We start from the raw sequence: 19,064 nt of genomic DNA on the forward strand, positions 1-19,064 counted from the left end.
GGATTTTGTCTTTTCTCAGCCCTTGAAGTTGGAATGGAGACTAAAGAGGTTTGTGGATGTAGAGGTGAGACATATGGATGAGGAGGGCGACCTCTAGGGTGAAATGAAGGAAGCTGGAAGGAGACTTGAGAGGAGAGTAGACTAAAAAGACACTGGTATGTTTTCAGTTCTGATTTTGACTGTTGGGGGGGGGGGGGGGGGTAAATATTGTGGAAGAAAGGTCATTTGTTTATTACACTGCACTGTAGAAACAGACAATCAAAATACCTCCTTGCTCTAAAGATACGCAGAGTAAAAATAAGATAATTCCTGGGATAAGAAATCATTTAGCTTTTTTTTGTTTGCAGATGAATAACGATCATTTTGTACTAATCATTTCATGGTTCAGTTGTGCCGCCTGTTAAGTAATAAAAATGAACTTAAATAGCTTGTTGATTAAATATTGGTTGGGAACAAGTTGCCTAACAAACACTGAACAGTTGTTTTTCCACACTAAATGTATACATTGTTTTTGCCTTGTCATTATTATTAGGTCAAACTTGTAACATTTTGTTCTCGAACCTGGCGACCTCGGATTGGACCTCCGAACATCAATCTACGGAAATACGTCTCATAACTCTCCTTTCAAAACAAAATTCACCTCATTTGGTGTAGGCTAAAATTTTTATTTTATTTGTGCAAAATAAAACAAAACTAAGTCACCGATGATTGGTCAGATATTTTGAGACGATTGATAGCCTCACACTGACTTGATAACGTTATCTCCCTAAGTCTTTTGTGAGTTGAACAGGAACCTGTTTTCTTTTGACACGTGCTGAATTAAGTTCCGGGTGAAGAAGACAGGAAAGAGGTACGACAAGGATATTTTAACTAACCGCATAATTTTTATTATCTTAGTTAGCTTTTGTTTTTGTTTTATAATATTAGGATAAAAATATATGTTAATAAACAGCTTGTAGCTTTCGGATAGGTATCTTAAACTTGACTAAAAGCTCGTTTATTTTGGTACTAAAAACGCCGGTGTCTGTAGCTCAGCTGTAACATGTTAGCTAACCGGTTAGCGTGTGGAGGTTTATGATGACCAGGCATTTAGCTCCGTATCTTCTTACAGGATAATTTATAGACGGAGAACTTCTTCGGTTTACTGCGTACAGTTGGTGGTACTGTGGGACTCGTTTGAAGCCGAAATAAAAACTTGTCACCCTCTTTTCTTTTTGTCCAGGACGTGACCTGCTTGCCGGTGATTGACATGGCAGCTAATGGAGCGAACTGTGAACAGCCTCAGAGACGGACCGGGACTAAAGATAAACTCAATGGCAAGTCTGCAGGTGAGCTGGAAAACTTTGAAGTACTTGTAAAAAATATGAACCCTCCTCTGCTCTGTAATTCTTCTTTTAACGCATAAATGTTGACTAAATTGTCCTCTATGAACATTCCCATCAGTGAATGACACGTCACAAATGGTTGAGTTTGGGTTTCTGTTATTTATTGATGAGGAAAACGTGCCTCAGTTTAGGAGCAGGACTTGCGAGTTCCATGCACTATGCATTTAGAATTGGTGGTTACTGAGGATGTGAAACCCGCTGAACCAGTTGGGAATGCAAAATCTCCAATGAACTGTTGTCTTTGTTTGACAGAACTGTCGGTAAGAGAGAGGCGGCAGAAGGACAAAGAGGAGCGTCTTTCCCTGGTGTTGTGGAGAAGACCAGTAATCACTCTGCACTACTTTGTTCTGGAGACACTCATTAAACTAAAGGAGTTGACTTTTAAGTAAGAAATGGATCAGTTTTACACAGTTAAGGATTTAAAAAAAAAAAAGCAAAAACCTAGTGATGACTTTTTGTCTGGCTTGTCTTTTCTTAATTTTTGGGATATTTTAACACGATTTCTTTATTATGTGGGTTGTTTTTGAATAGCTTTAGATGATGAAAATAATAGAGGCTTACTTTTACAGTAGATTTGTCTTTTTAACATTCTTTAATGACATTTTAATGAATGAAAGTTTCCCTTTTTTCATCACCAATGGAATACATCAATCTTTTTTCCTTTTTCACACACAGGCTTTGGCAGCGGAGAGGCATAGTGTTCTTACTCCTGGTCTTATGTACTGTCTTCTATATTGCGTATTCCTCCGAGGGAACACACCAACATGTAAGGCTTTACTTATTTGTCTTTTAAATGTAACGATTAGACCCTGTTTACTCATCCATGACAGATTGAAGGTTAATGATAAACCAGATTTTATCGCTGAAAATCTGTGATGCAGAGCATTTGTGCTCAGATATGGAGCAGCCTGCACTGTTGTCATGTAACCCTTGATCTGACTGTCGGCTGGCTGAAAGTTCAGTTTACAGAAACGTCTTTGCAGCAAACGGTCACAGCTCGGTTAGAGCACCCCCATGCTTTTCTCTACACCAACTTCAATTTACAGAATACAAACCTGCAACAACATAAGTTTGACATGAACAGTACAAAAATATTTATGAAGTCTTTTACTAATATTCTCAATTTTTAGGGTTGTACTTTGTGTGATTTGAATAATGTTGCAAAAATATAAACTGACTTTTAGGCTTGGAATTTTCCAGCCACCCAACATGAAGACGAAAAACCTTTTCAGACAAACTTTGCATTTTGATAGTAATACATTTTTTTCCCTCTGTCCCTTTTTATGTTCTGAAGACCACAACACATTTTTGCATTTATATTTCTAACATCTAGAGTGATTTATGTTCTTAAAGCTTCATTTTCTAGACGAGGCCTGCTCATTCATGGTCCTTGCGATCTAGCACCCTGCTTTTTTTTCCCCATTTCTCCCTGCCCTGCGTGCTGCTGGTCACCTGACTCAGCTGTGTTCATTCACTCAACATGAGGAGGCACCTGATTGATCAAATCACCAGCAAGCAGGGCCTGGAGATCTGGAAAACAGACAATGGTTGTGTCGGAATTCCCTCACTACCTAGTGCACCATAAAGGACGTACCCCATTTTATCGGGATGCCCAAATCTACAATTCCAAAACCCAGTGGAAATTTCCCGAACGTTTCTGTGAAGAACCAGCGCGCACCAACGCTCACTGGAACAGCGAATATAGACTACAATGCATTGGGTTTGACCATTGGGCATCTGAAAAACATGTTTATAAATGTGTTTCTTATAAATTATCCAAATTTTCATCAGCAGTACACAGTGGATTCATAGATAGTCATAAAATGTTCATATTTATAAGGTTTTTATTTTGGGAAATTGGTGATGCCATATGTGACATTAAAAAAAAAAAGTTTAAAAAGCAGTGAGCGTTAAAATCCAGATGGTTCTGCATTATATAATCGTTTAGGTGTTGTGGAGAAGTGAGGGAACAGCCAAAGCGGTAAATCTCAAGGATCAGGAGTCTGCGGCCCTGTTGTAGATTTTATTTTTAAATCACAGAGGAAATCCAAACTGGGATGTAGATGTGACTGTGCCAGTGTCAAAGGTTACTCCCTTAAATAAAGGTGAAAAAGGGCGTTAACAACACATATTACCCATCACCAGATGAAAGGAAACGTTTCAAGTTTGAGATTTCCTCACATTTTGTGTGTATAAAGTTGTATATTATCTATTAAAAAATTGCATAAAATATATTCAAATTAAAATATATGCAGCTACTATTTATTGTGCTCATTCTTGGTTCTCTGGCTTGTCTCATGCGTTCATTCTTTCATCCCTCTTCCAGTATGTTCAGTACTTGGAGAAGAAGTTCCTCTGGTGTGTCTACTGGGTAGGCCTTGGAATTCTCTCCTCAGTCGGTCTAGGAACTGGTTTGCACACATTTCTTCTTTATCTGGTAAGAGCACGCATGTGAGCACACTCATCTGAACATTTGTAATCCATCAGGGCTTTCACTTTCACCTTTGAGTATTTTCAACTGATGTCTAGATTCTCTACTGCTTCTGACCTCTGAGGAAAATCTAGATCCAGGTTCTGTTTCATGAAACTCTTTGCAATTCTCCCACTGATACTGGTTTTCTTCCCTTTTTCACCACATTCAGGCATGAAAACAGTAACTCTTATCTTTCAAAGATACCTTGAAGCATGTAATGAGGGTGCTCTCTAGCCCAGTGCCCCCACCCCCCGCCCCCTTAATGAATCTGTACTTTTGCCTGCCAGTGGGTGGTGTTATGTTCCATTTCATGAGGTCCTTGTGGTTCCCTCCCTCCTTTTGAGATTTTTCACCCATCTGTTGAGGCTTACCAAAAGTAAAGTGCAATTTCTCCCCTGACGTGTGTCACAAAGGAACTTCATGTTTGAGTCACTCAAATGTGTCATGTGTTCTGGTTGTGGTTTTTTATAAGAAAAAAAAAGAGAGATGGAGATAATTAGGCACAATGAGAGAGATGGAGAAATTCTCCACTGTCATCAGGTTTTGGGTGATGATGTGGCCTTGGTTTTGCAGAATTTAAGGACACGTGGATTAGTTGAGTCAGCGATTTTCCTTACAATGAAATAATGGGAGAAGAGATGGGTTTGGGTTTCCGGTTTTTGAGAATTTAAGTGTTCTCCAGTTTATCTTTTTTGCTGAATACTATGGTATTTGTTAGTTTTACCGTCAAGTTTTTCCGCTGCAGTGCTCGTCTCATTTAGTTGTATTAAGTCTGGGAGTTTGGTCCTTGTATTTAAATCACCAATCCTAGAAAATTGCTTTATTAAAAACAATAAACCTTAAAAAAAAAAAAAAAACGGGTCTCCCTCTTTTGCGCTCAGACTTCTTTTTGTACCAAGCATCAAAACGGTTTGTGTGGTTGATGTCAAATTTCCAACAGAAGAAAATTCAGACTTTTCCTCTTTTTCATTTCAATGTAATTTGCTGTTTGTCAAAGAAACGCACAATTATAATCTTAATGATGGAAGTAAATTCACCAGATTATAGCAGTTTGACCTTATCAAACAAAACTATCTTATTGGATTTGTTTGAAAGTACCAAAGGTTTTGAAATGATAAACCTACCCCAGTATTGGAGCTGAACTGGACTCAGAAAATCTAGATCAACCTAAAAAGATGCATCCTCTAGCGCAGGGGTGTCAGACTCCAGGCCTCCAGGGCCAACATCCTGCTGGTTTTTCAGAACCCTGCCTTACATGCAGTTGATTACCTGGATCAGATGTGTTTTGCCAAAAAGAAGGAACGATGGCAAGTTTGGCCCTCGAGGCGTGGAGTTTGTCACCTGTGCATCACAGAGACGCATCTGAGCAGCTTCTCAAACCCACGAAGCTACTCTGATGAGCAGCAGAACTACTTCCAGATCCACCTTGAGAGTCCCTGAAGAACAGAATCCTGTGGTATTAGGAACTGGATGACTGAGAATCCTATTCCCATGTTCACACTTCTCAAATTTAAATAAAATTATCCCAGTCCAGATAAAATGCAGCCAAGAAGGGCATCCAGCATAAAAGCCTCTGCAAAGCACCTGTGCAAATCAGTGAAAGCTGATTGTGGCGACCCCCATAGGATATGCCGAAAGGGGAACAACGTTAAAGTCATTCTGTAGATTACTGACAAAAGTTTATCTAATTCAGTCAAAATAACTGGTTTACACGTTTAGTTGCTTAGATGGATAATTGAGTAAGCTAAGTCATCAGTGTGTCTTTTTAAAGTTTTTCTGTGAAAATATTTTATTTTTTTAAAAAAACTAAGAAAAACTGTCTTCTGCAGATTCTATCTAACCAAAGTTTAGCTTCAATCAGGGTGTGTTTCTTTGTTTATAACTGTTACCTTAAGACCTTATGATCTTAAATTCGGTTTGAAGCCTAGTCTTCTCCGTTACGTCCACAACAGTTCTTACCGGGTTTGGACTTTGAGGTTTACAGAGTCCGCTTGTGACATCAAGGAAGAAGAAATGACTGAAGAACTTCCTAGTTTGTCATCTTTGGATGTTCTTTTTTTCCCCCCACAAAGTTTTGTTAATGTTGAGCTCAACCGAATGAATCAATCCCAAATCATTATACTCTCCCCCCACAGAAGTGGGCATCTGTCATGACTGCTTTATAGGAGGTCATTTTATATAGCAGATATTTGCCATGCTGAAGAGGAGAAAGAGCTTCATCACACCGTTTTTTCACTTTTCCATTCCTCACAACCCGGCTCCATGATGAAAATGTGGTTTTTGTGGAGGCTACTCAGCTGTCGGTTCTAATATCTTAAGAGTGGACGTTTTGGGCTTTTGCCAACAGAAGTCACCGACTTTTTGAATATGACCTTTCTGGGGTTGTGTTTTCTACACCTTTGAATGCTTGGGCTGTTCCGCTAAGATGATGGTTGCCCCATTGTTCCTTCAGACCTTCTGATTGGATTGGTTCATTCTGATCCCAGATCTCAGTATCAGCTAGATTTTTGAAGTTATCATGGTGGTTCCCGGTGGTGGAGGTGGTACCAGAAAGTTGGAATGTAATGACCTCACTTCATAAGCACTAGCCCCACCAAGAGGATTAGATCATAGTGCTCAAGGAAAATGGATGAACTCAGCAGTGTGATCTCATCATTCATCACTTCTCTTATCCTGCTCTTAGGATAGGGATAAAGATTTTGATTTTAAATTTTAGAAATTCTTTTTTTTTTTTGTATCTTTTCCTTTAAAGATATCAATAATTTATAGGTGTTGTTTTTTTTTTGTTCAAAGTATCTGTAAAGTGTTACTACTGTCGGTTTCTTTATTTTTTCCTGTGGTTACCCACTTCTCTAAATGCAGTTGTATAATTTGGCTTCAGAATGGTGAGGAAAGATTAGCGTCTTTTTTTGTTTTTCCACCCTGAGATGCTGAAACATGCCAGGACAGGAGGAAGACACTTTTCTGGTAAATCACAGTAGCTGTACAGGTGTTGAATCATTCAGGTTCAGGATGTGAACTATAATAACATCGTTGGCATTTATCTGCTGAACATCTATCAACGATGCAGCAATAGATTGTTAAACTACGAGCTGTTCAGAAAAAGAAGACAGAAGATCTTTATTTCTTTCCTTGGGGACCAGGGCCCTTTGCATTATTAATATTATTTTTTTTTCTTCCAATATTTGAATAGCAACCCTATTCTCCAAATTGATTTGTAATCGAGTCCTGTGGTCCTGTGCTTTAACACCAATCTTTACCCAATCAATGGACTTCTTCCTGCTGTTGCGGTTCTGTTGACTTTGTCACAGCTATGATGGCAGAGCAGCTAATAAGCTAACTCGCCGTCTGTTTCACAGTTCTGTTTCACAGTACCACAGATGGTACTGTGACTTTTAGTGCATATTTTGTTCTTTGACTTGAAACCATTGACTTAGTGTGACATCACCGATTAAAAAATGGCTCCAACAAAATAGTCAATTCAGTTGCAATTTTCATGTGATATGAACGCCGCCATGTTGGAGCCAGATGACGCCAGTGAGCAGTGATGGCTCCCACATCTGTCAGTTAAACGTTTTGTTTTACCAGCAGGCACCACATACCAGTTCAGAACTTTATTAACTTGTAATACAGAAAAAAAAATCATGAAAAAAAAGGATTGGCTAGATTATGTTTTTTTTGTTTTAAAGTAGCAGAGCTAGAATATTTATTCTGACCAATAGAATGACTAAGTAACAGCAGGTTATTTCTCTATAGAAGTCTATGGGATTTTGGCTTCTTGGGACCAGCGGGTACTTCCTGTTCGGAACGCCGGGGGAGGGTCCAGTTCTCATCCACAGTCAATGATTCAAACACGCTAAATAAGGCAAAGGCGATGGCAGATTTTTGATCCTCCGTCACAAATGAAACCATAGATTGATTTTTTTTTTTTTTAAATCATCTTTTATTAGAAATGGAGCTTGAAGACTTCTTGTAAAATGGTTTTGCCTCATTGTGCCGCCTGGATCTGTGTTGCTTCTGTGGTGTTTGCTTGAATACCATCATCTTTGTCTCCTTGAGGAAGCAACTGTGCTCAGGGATTATGAGCTTTGCTGACTTAACTGTGTTGCAGTCTGAACTGAATCTTCATGTTTTGTTAACAGTGGTTTGTTTTAGGAAGCTGCTTTTTGTGTTGCGCTCCGTTTTGCCTGGTTAGTGGAGGTGTGTTGTATAAACTGCAGAAGCCACCTCTGGGTATTTAGTCGCTTCATATCCGCTCTGAACTCTGTCCATTCTCTGCCACCTTAACCGGCATCACTTAGGAAACTCAGCAGATCCACTATGTTGTTGATTCTGATGAGACAACCTTAGTTTTGTCTTTTGAAGCCAGGTGGCTCCTCGGGCGTCTTTCCAGTGATGAATGATAAATGAGCCGTCAGATTGTGGGATTCAGCTTCTTGTTGGTTTGTGTTTTAACTTGGGCTCTATTGTTTTGGCTTTAACCAAGACTCTTTAAGCATCCTGAAGTTATTTTTTTAAGACGTTCTGTAAAAGTATTTGCCAAAATAAGTCAGAAAACTGGAAACAGTCACTTGGCTATTGTAACTCTTTACTTGCTGTGTTCAACCCACAAGGGCAAATTTGGCTGCGTTGAATTTTTCTTCTTTTATTTTTCAAATTAACGCAAATTTTATTTTATATTTTTTTTCTGCTGTTTTAATTGCTGCTACCCAAAATGAACAATAACAGAAAAAAGGTCAAATTAACTTTAAAAGTACAAAATGAAATTGCCTCTAGGGTCCTCCACGGTTAAATTAAGTGACCATAAATATATATTTTTTTCTTGCTTGCAGTCTGTTCTGTGAGCACATGTCCGCTCATTCTGCATTGGTGTTTTGGTTTCAGCGCTTTCACTCTCATTCACGTTGACCTCTCCTCTTCAGGGCCCTCACATAGCATCCGTCACCCTGGCAGCCTACGAGTGTGGCTCCATCGACTTTCCAGAGCCTCCTTACCCTGATGAGATCGTCTGCCCAGAAGATGGCAGTTTGGCGAGCAACATCTCCCTCCTCACAATCATGTCAAAGGTCCGCCTCGAGGCCTGCATGTGGGTGAGTAATGTTTTGGAATGAAAAAAAGTAAAACTGTGAACTTTGGTCTAAATAAACAACAAAGATTGTAATATTTACACAAATTGGAACAGTTATTTCTGCGTGGATACACAGGTATTACAGTTGAAGTTACTGGTGCTTAATTTTGCATGTATCGGAGGCCCCTATTATAGGGGGGGTTAACAACCGTTAAATGTGAAGATGTCAGAGTTTATTGTGCATATCCTTAGGGTGCCGGGACTGCCATTGGAGAGCTGCCTCCGTACTTCATGGCCAGAGCAGCTCGCCAGTCTGGAGCTGATCCAGAAGATGAGGACTATGAAGAGTTTGAAGAGATGCTGGAGCAGGCCAAGGATGCTCAGGTCAGAACTGTGAGCACACAAGTGATGGTAGAAAAGCCTGTTTGCTTTAGTTTTATGTTTAATTATGATTCAAAAGGAGTTTCTATATTGTCTTGAAGAAGCCCCACCTCCAACAGATCTGCTTTTTTTTGCCTGGTGTGTGACCCAGAAAGTTGCCATTTTTAGGATAAACTTTATTTTTCTTTGTTATAAAAATAAAAGCAGTGTGCATTTTTAACACAGTGGTTCAGATGAGGTATAAAAGAAAACGTTGGCAGCTGACATGATCTGATCAAATCAAATTAATTGAGTCTAATCTTGGTTTATACAACGGACAATAGACCACAAGCTTGTGATTGGTCTTAAGGTGTCATGTGACTTCAGTGAAGACCCTCCCTTCTTTCACTTCCAGTAAATCTGCCTGCTTGCGGGTGAGTCACCCTGAGCAGAGCTCCCTCTTTAATCATCCTTCAGGCTTCGCTCCGTTTGCCTCCCTCCATCCGCCCTCCATCTTTCTTCTCACCGGCCTCTAATTTGAGTGACAGACAGCTGTGTCTGGAACAAAGTTCATGTGACGGGAGACCGCAGAGATCAGAAGCCCAGTCAGCAGAACAGAAATACATGCAACCGTTGGTATCATCTAACACTTGATCTCAATTCACTGGTTCCCAGCTGAGTGGGTCCAATTCTCTGCAGATTGTGACTCACCGGAGACTTTCCAAGATCAGGATTTTTCTTTGTTTGTGCTTTTTTTCTACTCAAAACTGACGTGAAGACCTAAAATTAAAACAACCACTGGATTGATTTTAAATATAATAAAAAATAAAAACCTCTCTGGCCTAAAGAAATCGTCCCGACATAAATTAAAAATGATATTCATTTATCCCCGGAGAACCCAATAACAGTTTTCTTCTGGGGTTTGACAGTTATTTTGACCATTTCTGGGTGTTTTTTTTTCATTTTGGGTAGTAGCAATTAAGAGTGACCAAAAAATGTAAGAGTTATAAGAAGATAAAAATAAATAAATGAATAAACATCCAAAATTGATCCCCAGTTGGGACACAATGCCAACTCTAATGACACTCATTTTTTAAAGAAAAAAACGAATAAATATAAACCTTTTGCAAAGGCTATGAATCCATTGTGTTCTGATGATGGATAATGAAAAAAATGTAAATACATTTTCTTTCCAAATAAATTGTACAAATGCAATTAATTAATTAATTGATCGATTGATTTTAAGCATTGCAGTCAAAGCAATAAAAGATTTATACAGATTTATCAAACTCATTACAGAAATGATGAAATGCATAAATAAATAAAACACTAAATAAAACAAAAAAATCTAATGAGGGTTTAATGCACACCCTGACTTCTGGGAAATTTCCAGAGCTGGGGATTTTGGATTTATAGATTCGGACATCCTCATAAAATGGCGAACGCCTTTTCTAGTGCTCCAAGTAGTGAGGAGTGAGGGAATTCAGGCACAACCGGAGATTTTTCTATACAGACAAATCCGTGGTTTGTTCTTGATTCTTTCTGGAACTACTTTTTGTGTCATCATGTGATCATCCAAATGCAAATCCCCCCTCCTGCCTTAAAAAAAAAAAAAACATAGAGAAATAACCACAAACTTTTGCCTTTGGGTGCACACACATTCTACCAAAAGTGGTCAGAAAGCATGGTTTTATAGAAGATAAAGTGGTCTCACATAATGCTCTTGTATATAACTTATAAGTTTGCTGCAAAAAAATAGCAGAAAACTGAAAGGTTTGCAGCAAAGAAGCATAGAATAAATATTCAGTGTTCCCTCACAATATTACAGTCTCACTGTTTTCATTTGTTTTATTTTTCAGCACCATTTTGTTTGTTTGTTTTTTTGTTTGTTTTTTTGCAGCACACTGTGTTCTGTGTCCTGATTGGCTGCTGACCTTGTTGTATATTCTATGATACTGTAATTATTTTTCTACAAGGGTTTGAACTTTGAGAGTTTAAACAAGAGAGGGAAGCACAAGAATGTTCATGTCTGTCTGAGAAACGTGTTTCAAGTGTGTAGTGAGCATCTTTACAGCCTTTAAACATCTCCAATTCATTCTTTAGAGATTTCTCCTATCGTGGATTATTTTTAGAATATAACTCCTGTAACAAACGAGGGAACACTGTAATGTCAGGTTTCTGGTTATGGACAAGACAGTATCTGAAGATCTTTTTGTGTTTTAAAGCAATGAATTTTTTTAACACTTACTTTTTTATTTGTTTCAGGATTTTGTCACAAGAGCAAAGCTAGGAGTTCAGCATATGGTGCAGAAAGTGGGCTTCTTTGGGATCTTGGCATGTGCTTCCGTGAGTAGTTAACTCTTTTGATGAAATTAACTCTTGTGTTTGCATTTAATTTCTCCTGAAGTTTTATTAAAAAGTAAATTTTTCGTATTTAGAAAGGCTTTGTCTAAATCAAAACTGTATTTGTTCAGATTCCAAATCCCCTCTTTGACTTGGCTGGAATAACTTGTGGTCATTTTCTGGTTCCTTTCTGGACCTTCTTTGGAGCAACCCTGATAGGGAAGGCCATCATCAAGATGCATATACAGGTTAGTAACATTAACCTAAGACTTCAAGTTAAAGTGTTATTTTTTATTACTATGACCTATGTGATTAATTTGACTGTGTAACCTCAAAAACCCAGCTACGATCTGTGATCTTGAGAGAAGGCGTTCTGCTGACTGATCCACTTTCACCATTTCTTTAACTTCAAAATGTGTTGGAAAGATCAACCCTTTAGCTGAACTCATGATTTGGTTACTATGAAACTTGTAATGAGGCGTTTCTGGTTAACTCTTTCTTATTTTGGGTCGTTTCTTTGTCTTGATTTGTCTCTGGAATCCACCCATTCCTCGCCAACGGGCTCCAGATGGAGGAAAAGACGGTTGGGATTCAAAAAAAGAAATGCGCCTAGACTTCAAACATGAAAAAAGTTAATTAAGGATATCGTTGAGACCCCCACTCCAGTGACTAATATAAACCTAGACAGTTCGAGACTGTCTCTACAAATGAGTCGCTGCATAGTTTAACTAAATTAATCTATCCATCTCTTGGCGGTACCAGTCTGTGATCTCACTTCAAGAGAGCTCTGGCAAAAAAAATACTGAGGCTGCAGGAAGCAGGGAGTGATGCCAAGTGCACTTCAAAAGGTAGACCTGAGAGGAAATGTTACACTGTAAAAAAAACTGTAGGGGGTAGCGTGACCCCCACCAGCCTTCTCTTTTGTGCTGTACTTCACATGATGCATCCTGTCTGATCTCGCCCAGGGGGCGTGTGTCATGCTGTTTTTAAAGACGGTTGGTTTCAGGCAGGTTCATGCTGAAAACCACACCGACTTCAGCTGGGATTTAAGTTTTTATTGGCTCTGCATCGTTGTGTTTGTGGAAAGAGCGTCAGAAGTGGTCACTCTTGCTGAGTGAGATGTAAAGTTAAGTTCCTCCTGTAGAAGTCCTTGTTTACCTGTGATGCTAAAGTAAAATAAAAGTTTGTTTCTTTTTTTGGTTAATAGACCTGCACAATAAATCTAAATTTAAAAGTCATCCCAATATCAGCCTGTGCGATACACCTATTGCAAAAGCTGGCACAAACTGTGACAAATGGTCACTTAAAATGGTGACACACTCGCTACAATCTATATTTAAATACCTATTCCAATCATCGTCAAAGCGTCTCCTGTGGTCTTTAGATTACGATGATGCCCTTTTTCAGGCAAAAGCCGAAACCCTGTCGTTTTCTAGGACAAGGTCTCTGCAGAGCTGCAGGAGTTCATTAGAAAGTCACCTCTGAGAGTAAGCCTGCCCCTACTTTCCATCATCCGTCTGTTTACACGCTCTCCCGCAAGCTTACAACCCCAACCTAGCGTGGTGCAACAACAATGGCGAGTAATATCAGCCGTACAGTTTAGATGCAGATTCCAGCTCAGACTAGGAAAATGAAGACGTCCGTGGATCTATATGTCTGACAGTGGACGGATCTTAATGAAGCGGGGCAGGGAGCTTGCGGTGCCGTTGTAGCTTCTACATCACAGCTACAGCTTTTTTCGCCTGCAACTGATTCACAACGATTTGGATAAAGAAATACTCAGAAAAACAATTTGAGCTCAATTTTCTTTATACATGTCCATCATCAGCAACAAAATGCCACAAGAACATGTTAAAAACACCAAACAACAATTTACTTCAGAGTTGGTCTTTAACAACTCAAAGAACCCTTTACGCATTGGACCAATGGGAAGGGCTCTTAACGTTTTTGACCAATCAATGGAGCCCTTTCATGGATATGGCTGCTTCTTTTATAGACGTGGCTCCTTTGCAGTACAATTGAAGTTATGTTCATTTAAATAAGTGTTGCAGACAGTGAAATGGAAATGATGTCTTCGTTTTTTCTCTCTTTTTCATGTCGCTAGTCCTGTCGTGGTACTGACTGCTAATATCACACAGTTTTTCTCATATTGTTATAGCACTAGTTGTTGGTCTGATTATCTCCATATTTTCCAACAGAAACTGTTTGTCATCATTACGTTCAGCAAACACATTGTGGAGCAAATGGTGTCACTCATTGGGTAAGTGAGCGATGAGGCGCTTGGTGCGTCGCTGTCTTCTCTCTTGTGGTTGGGGCATTCGTAAATGTTCTCGGGTGCATTTTGAATGCTGATTGTGGGTTTTGTGTGAACCAACGTCTTCTCTGTGAGCCAGTGTCTATGCTGCACCCCCCACCCCCCCAATCAAAAGGTTTTTCACAGGCATGAGATGCCTCTGTGCAGCACTGGGGGGCGAGGCGTGTGAGGTCTCATTCAAACAAGTCGATCTGACTCTCCAAAGTTCAGAGGTTTGTCCTAACAAGACAGGAAACACACTCATAATCATATTAGACAAAAGGATGACTAATGAATGGCTCTTTCTGGGAAGTTCCAGAAGTTTGAATGACCTTCAGCTTTCTTGATGAAAATTGTTTTACCTAAAAATACTATAAAAAATGTAATTCCATGTCCTCCAGTAGGTGATTAAAACAGTTTTAATCAAAAATTATAATAAAGAAGCATCCTCACCTGAGCTTTCCTAGAAGAAAAGGAAGGAAAGGATCTTTTTTTTCTTACTGATGAAGGTTTTTCCCCCCAGAATCAGATGATCTATGAGTCGCCATGTGGCTCACCCAGTCTTCACTGTGTCTTTGCTTTGCTTGCACACAAAGCAGGAACTTAAATGAATCACTCAGATATAGTTGGATTTGTTCTTCATTGAGACTTACCCAGTTACCCAAACCTAAAGATGATGTTTCAGAAACATTTGTTTTCTTTCTAATCAGGATCTCTGATGGAGGAAGGTAAAGTAAAGGAACTCATGTGACATGAGCTGTAAATACTGTATTGGTTGTGCCGAACCCCCTGGTGAGCACATCCACACTTCCTAATAGGGACGTGAACACGCCCCCGATTGGCCGTCCTTCCATCATGAGAGCAGTCGTGGTGGTAAACTTGATGACATCATGTCGACTCACTTCCTGGTTGCAGGGGCTGACAGTTTGGGATAATAAAAGGAGGACGGAGTTTCTGCTTTCATTGCTCTCTCCTGCCTACTCCAGCTCACAGTAACAATTAGAGGTAGTGGCAGCTGCAAGAATGGGCCTTCTTCATGTGTAGGGCTCAGCTGCAGGAGAGCAGCTGGATCCATGGGGGAGTTTGTGGGCTTTTAGAGGAACTGTATTCAGAGTTTTCCAGGCTCTACACCATGTTGAAGAGCCTTTGCTGAAAAGGTAAGTGACATTTCTTTTTTCCTCCTTTGGCAGGTCTGTGCCTAAAGTTGGACCACTGCTCCAGAAGCCTTTCAGCCAGTACCTGGAAGCCCAGAGGAACAAGCTGCACCATGCTGGAGGAAGAGCACCAGCGGTAAGACCTCCTTTCACTCCTGTCAGGGCTTTGCATTCAGATCAGAACTTTTTCTTATTCTGAATTGTGACTTTCATTCATTTTGTACATCAAATAAGTCACAAAGCTGTGTTGAATTTGGGTGAATTATATTTAAGAACTTTCTGATAGACAGACTTGAATTCTAAAATCAAAACTTCTACATTATGGGTAGATGCATATGTGTACCACAGAATGCAGCCTTCCACACTCCTGTTTGTGAAACGATCCATTCACAAGCAAAATTATTTTATCAGTCGGAGATCCTTCTGTATGCCTGCTTGTTAACTTTTATGATAGCAAATTCACTTTAATTTGGGCTTTTCTAGGAGGAGAACTGGCTGGCGTGGGTGTTTGAGAAGGTGGTGCTGGTCATGGTCTGCTACTTCATCATCTCCATCGTGAACTCCATGGCTCAGAGTTACGCCAAGCGGCTGCAGCAGCTGCGGCACTCGGAGGAGAAGACCAAGTGATGCCCGGAGAGAGTGGTTCATGCATCCAAATGACTGCGTCTCTGCTGCTGCTGCTGCTCCTGAGAGCTCCCCGGCAGCCTCGCCACTCGACAACAAACCTCATCCATTTTTAGAACCTTTGGCTTCTTCAGACGGGGAAGAAGCATTGTTTGCCAGTGAGTGCGCGCACTGTCCGAGATGTATGTAACCTCCTCATCGTTTCCCGCCTGGGGTTTTGTAAACCTTCCTGCTGATCCTAACATGTTACTCATCTTTAAATTAACCCATCGATTGACCTCAGAAGTAAAGCAGCAGCTTGATGGGAAGTGCTGAGTCTCGGCCAGCAGCCATCATAAGCCTTATGCAAGCAGGGAACGCCGGTCTTCCCTCAGATATAGTTTGACTCGCTTTTTATTTAATTTTTCTAACATGTAAATGTGGACATGAGTTGGGTTCAGTTGTACAGTTCTGTCAAGATACATGTTAAGAAGTGTGTTTATTTCTGAGTTTAATTGAGCCGTTTTGTCTAGTTACAGAGTGAGATCAAATCTGTTTCTGAAACCTTTTAAATCAAAAAAATAGAGTGAAAGCACCGTGATCTTTAAAAAAAAAAAAAGTGGGGATATTAAATATTTGAACATAATGTAAATACTTTTTGACATGAGGCTCAGCAGTCGACATGAATCAAATCAGAAATGCATCGTTGTGAAATAATATTGTACCTGCAGCAAAAGGTTTCATTTTATTATGTACATTTGGGCTGACCTAACCGGATCATGTATAAAGGATGGGAATCATAGCACTTGTTTCTAAGTCCTTAATTTGAAATGTTTGCAAATGTAAATATTTATTCTAAAAAAAATGGATGGTTCGCTGTGATTTCTTTTTAGTCTTTTTAGCATTTATAAATCAACATCTTTAAGGTAAGTAAAAAATATATAAATATATATTGATAATAATTTTGTTGTATGTCTTAGAAGTTCACTGGTTTTAGCTGAGTTTGTGCTCCTTGTCCAAATCTTCCCGTGCGTCGCTCCAGAGTTCAGAAGCTCGCTCTGCCATCATCTCAGATTCCTGGACGTCACTTCACCACCTTGTCGGCTAGCTTATCAGACTGGTGTTGGAGGTTCCATTTGCACGGCAACAACGGTCTGTAAGCTGGCTGACATTGTGGGGCTCCAGCTCCTCAACCCATGTTTGCACTTTACCTGCTCCCCCTGTGGATGTCAGCCTGACCTGAGTGTGTTAAGTCCCCGAATAAAAATTTAAAAGGCAAATTACACACGTTTCCCCTTTTTTCCTGTATACACTGCTATTTGGTTTTCACTTTATACATAAGTCATAATTTGTCCATTTTAATATATCTTAGGACTTTAACCCAAATAGAATTTCGAAGAAATGATTTATTCACATTTACTCGAGCAGAATTGTTTATTTGATCATGTTCAGTTGTCTAAGGCCACCCATATATTTTAAAGGGGGAAAAAAGCACCTGGAAGTCATCACAAATTTACCTTCAAATGACCTGACTGGTGTTTATTTATTTATTATATCATTAAATGATGCTGCCTTAATAGCAAATATGTGACAGTAAAAAAAAACTATTTTCTACTGTTTTTTATTTATTTTTATGATTCTACTAAAACAAAAAAATCAACCTAAACAGATCTGAACTTTGACTTGTGGCTGCTCCCTTTAGCCGTTTCCACAGTAGATCCCCTCTCCGTGCTTCACATATGTGAATTAGCTTTGGTTTTATGTCACATGCCCTTCCTGACTACCCTGACCATTAGCCAGACTTGGGACAGGCACACAAAAGCACTGGATTGTGCGCTCTTGTGGTCACTTTGTTTTAACTTTTTTGGTGAAGTTACTTAAAGTCTATATTTCCCTTGGAGTTTTTTTGCTTGTTTTTGCTAATCAGGCGTCATCTCTGAACATAAATGTTGGCTTAAAACACGCAAGTCATTTTTATGATCAACTCCAAACAGGTTTAGTTTGAAGAAACAAGGACAGGCTGTCGGACTCCTACAAGCAACCAAACATTCCTATTGGGTCACATTTATTTTGATGTAACTGGATTGTTGAAATGAAGTGGAGGAAAGTCCACATGAGGGGACATGCAGAGATCCTATAATCCCAGATGAACCTCAGATTGTTCCTGACTGGAAGCTTCAGAGATGATCGCCAGCGTGCTGCTCATTCTTTATTCTGCTTGGTTCATTTTCAAACCAAAGGCTGCAGATCATGGAGGAGAAATTCGCTTGTTTCTAAACAAAAAGAGGAGTCTTGAAAGATGCAGAGCCTCATGTTTTTTTCAACCATCTTTGCTGGGGAAGTCTGCTGTTTTGTCCTGAGGTGCCTGTCATTGGATGGGGGTGCTTTTTGTGGGTCAGAACCAGTATCTCTTCCAGAGCTATATTTTTTTGGACAGAGTGAGTTCGGGCCAAAGCCTGTATTTTGACCAAAACCTTGTTTTTTTTTTATTTAATCTGGTGGCTGTGTTTGGGCCAAAACCTCTGTTTTGGACTGCATGGGGATTGGGTTTGGACTAGGGCTTGTTCTAGTACTGTTTTTTTATTTAAAACTGTTTTAATCTAAAGCTTGTAGTGTTGGATACAAATCTTTCATCTCACCATAATGCTTTGTTTGAAGCTTTTATAAGTTAGAAATACATTTGGAAACTATCAATAAAAACAGAAAAAGTACCATCTTGCAAACCATAGTAACCTCACGTATTCATAATTTTACATCTAGCTGCAAAGGTGGGTAAAAATGTGAAAGAGCTGCTGAGAAGAGTGATATTTTCTGATATTTTCTTGTTCCGTAAGACCATGGTTGAGCTTTGCACAGGAAGGTGATGAAGGAAATGTGCACAGCATATTTACTAGGATCAAAAGTCAGACATCCTTGATCACTAAACTTCTCTACGCCGCTACAGGTTGGCGTTCTGACGTAACACACGTCCTTGACCACCAAACCTGCCTCTCTTAAACATTATATCACATTTGGCAATAATACACAAACCACATCAATTCAGAGCAACAAGATACAAAAATAACAGCATAGCTGCTGGGTTTTTATTAATGTTTTTCCCATTACTTGTTCAGTAACCTGCGTATCACACCTGACGAACAACCCAAAATGTAATTCTTCAGAGCAGCAGGACCATCCATCCTCCATTCAGCCATCTTCCAAACCTGCGGAATCCCTTTCAATGCCAGGTGGCTACTGGAGCCTATCCCAACTATTGCCAGGCAAGGGTGGGGTACATCATTTTATTATTGGTCAATAAATGTTTTTATGGTCTCTGGCCTTCATATTTATCTGATGTGATTTTAAAGTAGGAGCCCTCGCAGACCCTGAGGTCCTCTGATTCAGG

The 19,064-nt window shown here is 39.6% G+C and overlaps 1 protein-coding gene and 1 non-coding gene across 3 annotated transcripts; both read left to right on the forward strand.

Moving 5' to 3' along the window:
- The first annotated feature begins 40 nt into the window (after positions 1–40).
- vmp1 (vacuole membrane protein 1) lies at positions 41–16,481 on the forward strand. Of its 2 annotated transcripts, none has more exons than XM_078929618.1 (12): positions 41–155; positions 1,223–1,328; positions 1,638–1,770; positions 2,061–2,151; positions 3,712–3,822; positions 8,781–8,948; positions 9,179–9,310; positions 11,552–11,632; positions 11,761–11,877; positions 13,828–13,889; positions 15,113–15,212; positions 15,560–16,481. In XM_078929618.1, the coding sequence occupies exons 2-12, from the start codon at positions 1,250–1,252 to the stop codon at positions 15,701–15,703; spliced, it is 1,218 nt and encodes a 405-aa protein (XP_078785744.1). In that variant the 5' UTR covers positions 41–155; positions 1,223–1,249; the 3' UTR covers positions 15,704–16,481. The 2 variants fall into 2 exon arrangements, with proteins under 2 accessions (XP_078785744.1, XP_020564095.1); XM_020708436.3 differs by lacking the exon at positions 41–155 and adding an exon at positions 532–850.
- Positions 16,482–16,765: 284 nt separating this feature from the next.
- On the forward strand, positions 16,766–16,860 carry mir21-1 (microRNA mir-21-1). Its single transcript, NR_107161.1, has one exon. It is a non-coding gene; the product is annotated as a microRNA mir-21-1 (primary transcript).
- Positions 16,861–19,064: the final 2,204 nt, after the last annotated feature.

Source organism: Oryzias latipes, chromosome 13 (genome assembly GCF_053564925.1).
Source record: "Oryzias latipes strain Hd-rR chromosome 13, Olatipes_Hd-rR_3.1".
Lineage (NCBI taxonomy): Eukaryota > Metazoa > Chordata > Actinopteri > Beloniformes > Adrianichthyidae > Oryzias > Oryzias latipes.